General features: G+C 46.2%; 2 protein-coding genes across 2 annotated transcripts; one reads left to right on the top strand and one right to left on the bottom strand.

Annotated features, from left to right (window-relative positions):
• Positions 1-254: 254 nt before the first annotated feature.
• LOC9642746 (ELMO domain-containing protein A) lies at positions 255-2102 on the bottom strand. The gene is made up of 10 exons (XM_002971121.2): positions 1710-2102; positions 1548-1656; positions 1367-1470; positions 1243-1311; positions 1066-1181; positions 961-1015; positions 784-904; positions 666-713; positions 506-600; positions 255-434 (listed from the first exon to the last, which is right to left on the bottom strand). Exons 1-10 carry the CDS (start codon positions 1932-1934, stop codon positions 333-335), a joined length of 1044 nt encoding a protein of 347 aa, XP_002971167.2. The 5' UTR covers positions 1935-2102; the 3' UTR covers positions 255-332.
• A 49-nt stretch (positions 2103-2151) lies between these two features.
• On the top strand, positions 2152-3422 carry LOC9642120 (protein PLANT CADMIUM RESISTANCE 10). The gene is made up of 3 exons (XM_002971312.2): positions 2152-2333; positions 2732-2958; positions 3068-3422. The coding sequence occupies exons 1-3, from the start codon at positions 2192-2194 to the stop codon at positions 3206-3208; spliced, it is 510 nt and encodes a 169-aa protein (XP_002971358.2). The 5' UTR covers positions 2152-2191; the 3' UTR covers positions 3209-3422.
• Positions 3423-5024: the final 1602 nt, after the last annotated feature.

Below are 5024 nucleotides of genomic sequence, written 5' to 3'. Positions count from 1 at the left end.
CTGGGCTTTTATGCTGTGCTGTGTGGAGAATTTTCTTCACAACCGTCTGCTGCACGGAAGGCAGAGGGAAATGCGGTCCCTCGTGTATGATTTTCAAAGTGCCGTACTTACGTACTAGAAGAACTTGGACTACCCTGGGGGGATTTGAACGAGTATAATTGCTTCGCAACATTGCGTCCAGAAGGGCTGATAAATCCAAGCGTCATAATAAATTTAATTGAATTTATTTTGAGTCAAATAATCTTAACCAATAATAATAATAATACACAAGATGGACCGATTCAAATATTAAGTTTTAGAGTCATAGTTTGTCCATTTTCCGAGATTAAAAATCATCTGCACAAGAGTGTGTATGCGGGGAGGTCCTGAACTCGGTAGACATCATCTAGAGACAACTCACGCTCGAGCTGAGAACGGGTTGCGCTTAGGACAGCCTGATTAGACAAAGAACAATCTTAAACAATCTTTCGTTAATCGCAAAGACGAAGAAAGCGAGGAAACGTACGTTAAACTCCATGTAGGAAGCACGCATTGCCAGCCACTGTGCATCCATCATCTCAAACGCTACGCAGTACAGCACGTCAAAAGCTTGCTCGTCTTCTGCAATACCAATATAGCCAGATTCCTTCAAGGACAACGTCGCTGTAATGAAATGGAGAACGTACCGGCCAAGATCTTCGCGAATTTCAGTCCGGATAGAGAGCTCGGCTTTTCTATACAAACAAACAAGAGCACAGAGCGCACGAGTAAGTCAATAATGGAATCGCGCAGCTCGGTTGTTACCTGATCGAAGGTCGAGCATCTGGATAAGCATGAAAGACACGTTAATGCCTGCCACCGCAAACGGATACTCCCACTCGGATCGCTGGCCCTCCTCTTTGTGCAGCAGCTTCGAAAACGATCTCTAGAAACGTAGAAAATGTGAGGGAATCTTGCTGGAAGGAATGATAAGTAACATACCGGATAGCGCTGCGCTAGAAAGAGCAGATTTTCCAGGGAAATGAATCCACCACCTCTGCATGGAATTGGAGAAATTGGCGAGCATGAATGGATTGAGAAAAGGACCTGAAATCCGTCGAAGGATCCGTGCCTTGCCATCCCATTTCTTTCCACTTCTCCGTGATCAAACCATCGAAGAGACGGCCAGGGAAAGCCTCGTGCCACAGCGCTACCAGTGCTTCCTGAAAGACAGCCATTCTCCCAGTTTGAGAAAAAGCCATCTCCGAGAAGACTTTGTCTTACCGCGTGTTTGGAATTGCTTCCATCAAAAGCAACTTGCAAGCGTTTCTGGAGCTTGTGAAGCCGTTCTTCCTGCACATCACGAAAGAATCGTTTGGCTAGTGATGGCGAAAGAAAGAAAGATTACCTGTACAGGTGTTAGATCGATATGCACGATACCTTCGTCTCGACGATACAAAACACGATTGATCATGTCACCAAGCAAGGATCCCGAGCCTAAAAGCACGATTGCTGCAGAGAAAGAAAGAAAGAAATAAAGAAAGAAAGAAAAAGAGAGTGATAGTGTCAAGAGCACGAGCAAAGCTTACACAGCCATTGGCTCCATTGAGCAAGGAGCCGAGTGAAAATCTGCGACCATTCATGCTCCTCCCTTCTCTTCTTCTCCTTCCAATCTTCAAAATACTCATCGTCTCCACCCTGTAAAAAAAAAGTTAAATCGATAAGAGCAAGCAAAGGAAGGAAGAACACACTCCAAGAAGGGGCTCGCTCAATCCATCGGATCCACTGGAGAGAACGCGCTCGAATTTCTTCCCTCCCACATCGCTGTGATGGACGCGCCGCCTCAGCCGCGCCGCGGAACTCATAATCCTGGCGCACAGCGGCGAGCAGCAGCCACACCAATCGCAATCCGCAACCGCGACGCTGCCGAGGACGAGATTCCTGGAGCTAGTCGAGGCGGCGGAGCTGCTGCTCATGGACCGCCCCTAGATCGCCATCGCTGCGATCGCATTTCCCATATTTCCACACCGCTGCTAGGCTAGATCGCGCGATCCAGCTCCCGGCGCTGAGCAAAGGAAAACGCGCGCGAATCTATCTACAGCGCGGGGAGGACCAGCGAAACCCTAAAAACATAGCCCACGAAATTAAAATACCGTGCCATGAGTTTCACCTTTACCTTGTTCCGTACGCCTTCGTTCTCCAAGGTTTAGGGCTTGCGCCAGCGATCGTGGTGATGGATGCGCCGGAGCTCTCTTCCTCGAGGGCGAGCTACCAGCCGCTAGCAGCAGAGGATGGCACCGTGCCCTTCCATCAGCATGAGCGCCCCCTGCGCTGGACCTCTGGGATTTGCGCTTGCTCCGACGATATTCCGAGCTGTGAGTGATCGATCTTTCCTCCTGTGCTTCGCATTTTTTTTCTTTCCCTATTTTGGGCTTTCCGGTGAGTTTCCAGTCTCGATTTTGGCTGCTCTCGACTCTTTAGTTTTTCGATTGATTTGAGCTTCCTTGTTTTATTTCTAAAGTTTTCCAGTATGGGAGGGACTCTTTGATGCTTAGAGTTCTAAGTTTTGTTCTTCGTTTTCGTTTTCACGTTGGTTCTCTGGGACGGGTGTTTCATATCCATTTCCTCTTGGTTTTCTTGTTTGTTTGACAAAGCTTTCCAACTCTTTGATGCATAGTAGAGTGTTGTTTGTTCTGAGTTTCATTCACTGTTCTCTAGTTATGCTTGTTTCATAAGAGTTCTAATCCATTTCCTTGGTTTTTCTTGTGTGTAGGCTGCCTTGGTTTGTTTTGCCCCTGTATACTCTTTGGCCGGAATGTGGAGACTCTGGAAGATCGGCCGTGGGTCGGGCCGTGCGTGATGCATCTTCTTCTTTGGGGCGCTGTCACTGGACTTTGCTGCGCACTGACGGAAGGAACTGCTCTCGGCGTCGCTGCGTCATGCGTGTCATGCTACGCTTGTGGCTACAGGAAAACACTGAGAGACAAGTATAATCTCGAGGTAACTCCATCTCACAGTTTCCAAGTTCTTTTCAAGTTGAAGCGATCTGCTTTCCTTGTGTATCTGACCAACGATTTCTTTTCTTCTTTTTTTTTTGTGTGTTTTCCAGGATGCTCCGTGCGGCGACTTTCTCACGCACTTGTGCTGCCATCCCTGCGCAGTGTGCCAAGAGTACCGAGAAATGAAAGAGCGAGGGACATACTCGGGAATCCCTGTAACTGTTGCTCCTGGAAATCAAGTAATGGTATAGCTGCGATGATTGTAAATCCAATGAAGTATGTTGTTGTGCGTGACGATGGTGACGAGCACCCTCGGGATCAGTGTGGAAGCTGCTCGGCGAGGCTCAAGAACTGTGGCTGGCGGCGATCCGGGTGTCCAAGGCGGTGGAGAATTCGCACCAGACGACGGAGTTTATATTGATTGGAGAAGGTGGTACTAAACCTTTTTTACGGTTTTAAACACTATTTATCTTTTTTAGTGTTGTGTGCCTTTTGACACTAGGGATGCTTATGATTGAGGATTCACGACCTTGATATGGGTAGATTTATCAGTTCTACACTAACTGGACGAGTGGCTGCCACAATGTGATGTAAGGATATAAAATGGTGTTTACAGTTTATGTGTGCCTGATTGGGACCTAGTTTAAGTTTGGGAGTTAGTAGTTGTGGCCAACTTCTAAGTTCTCACTCCATTTTTTAAAGAACTTATAATAACAACTTGTGAGGGCTAAGTGTATGGTTATGATGCCATATATTAATATTAATGTAGTGGGATTTTGGTAGCCGTGAAATTAGTTTCAATCTAGACCACTTGCTCTTGTATATAAACTAGAGTTTTTAGGTTAATTGATATACACATTTTTGTATTCCCTTTTCATATTCCATGCACTCACATTGTTAAAAGTGAGGGGCACTTTTAATTGTCCTTGAGGAATGCTTGAATTTAGGATTTTGGTTTAAATTTAGTTTTTTCCATTCCCTTTCTTTTGTTTTTCCATTTCAGGATTTTGGTTTAAATCTAACTTTTTTTTGCATTGTCTAGATCTTCCATGCTTTTTGTTGTTTCTCTTCTTTTGCTCTTTCTTCATCCGTCTTCATGGCAAATCAACAATTTCCTCCTTTGACTTTGGAGCACCAGTTGGTACAATTGCTTGATGCTATATGTTTGCAATTGAACAACCAAACTCAGTTGATGGCAGCATTCACGGCATGTGGTACAACTCCTCATGCTCTTGGTGCTAATCCTCGCGTTCGGCCGGAGTTCTTTTGTGGGAATCCTGGGGATGATATGTATCATTGGTTTGATCACTTCACAGTGATTGCCACATATCATTCTTGGGATGATGCTCGACGTTTGCGTGAGTTTCCCACGTGTCTCCAAGGGACAGCGTTGCAATGGTACAATGGTCTGAGCACAACCACTTGTGAGGATTAGAGTGTTCTTCCAGACGTCTTCAAACGCGCCTTCGAACATGCTGACGACTGTGATAATGCCTTCCAACAATTGCATTGTCTTCGCCAAGGGCCATCTGAGTCGATGATGCAATTTGGCATTCGTTTCCGAAATCTTTTGCTTTGTGCAGAGCTAAATATGTCGGAGCGGATCAAGTTAGGAATGTTGTGGCCAGCACTTCGTCAAGATTTTGTCGGATTTGTGCATGCACTTGCTCCTGCCACCTTTGATGATGCTCTTCGCTTGGCACAATGTTATGAGACATCGCCTCTTCCACTTCTTGTTGCACGTCCTTCTGCTCCACTTCCTTTGGGTGATGGTCCTATTCCAATGGAGGTTGATGCTGCTGCTGCTTGAGTCCAAGGACAAGTTTGAGGACGTGGTCGTGGCCATGATGTTTGTTGTTAGGCATGTGATGAAGTTGGTCATACTTATCGGCATTGTCAGTGGTTTCCAGATTGGCGACTTCCATTTCTTGGGTGGAGACCTTGGCGTTAGCAACATCTTGTTGGTGTTGTTGCAGTGGATGGTTTGGACACTAAGATACATCTGAGAAACGAGGAGTCACGCGAGTAATGGAGGGACCTTGCGCGAATAAGTCAGTGACCCTTTCA

This window comes from Selaginella moellendorffii, unplaced genomic scaffold (assembly GCF_000143415.4).
Source record: "Selaginella moellendorffii unplaced genomic scaffold, v1.0 SELMOscaffold_16, whole genome shotgun sequence".
NCBI lineage: Eukaryota > Viridiplantae > Streptophyta > Lycopodiopsida > Selaginellales > Selaginellaceae > Selaginella > Selaginella moellendorffii.
The sequence above is the reverse complement of the archived record's forward strand: the minus strand, read 5'-3'. Positions and strand labels throughout refer to the sequence as shown.

Excerpts from the sequence above, each read along its gene's own strand:
- LOC9642120 (XM_002971312.2), top strand. The coding sequence starts at position 2,192 with ATGGATGCGCCGGAGCTCTCTTCCTCGAGGGCGAGCTACCAGCCGCTA. Across the intron at positions 2,334-2,731 it reads CTCCGACGATATTCCGAGCT|GCTGCCTTGGTTTGTTTTGC; the intron begins GTGAGTGATCGA and ends TCTTGTGTGTAG. Across the intron at positions 2,959-3,067 it reads GAGACAAGTATAATCTCGAG|GATGCTCCGTGCGGCGACTT; the intron begins GTAACTCCATCT and ends TGTGTTTTCCAG.
- LOC9642746 (XM_002971121.2), bottom strand. The coding sequence starts at position 1,934 with ATGAGCAGCAGCTCCGCCGCCTCGACTAGCTCCAGGAATCTCGTCCTC. Across the intron at positions 1,471-1,547 it reads TCAATGGAGCCAATGGCTGT|CAATCGTGCTTTTAGGCTCG; the intron begins GTAAGCTTTGCT and ends CTTTCTCTGCAG. Across the intron at positions 1,182-1,242 it reads GAAGCAATTCCAAACACGCG|GAAGCACTGGTAGCGCTGTG; the intron begins GTAAGACAAAGT and ends GCTGTCTTTCAG.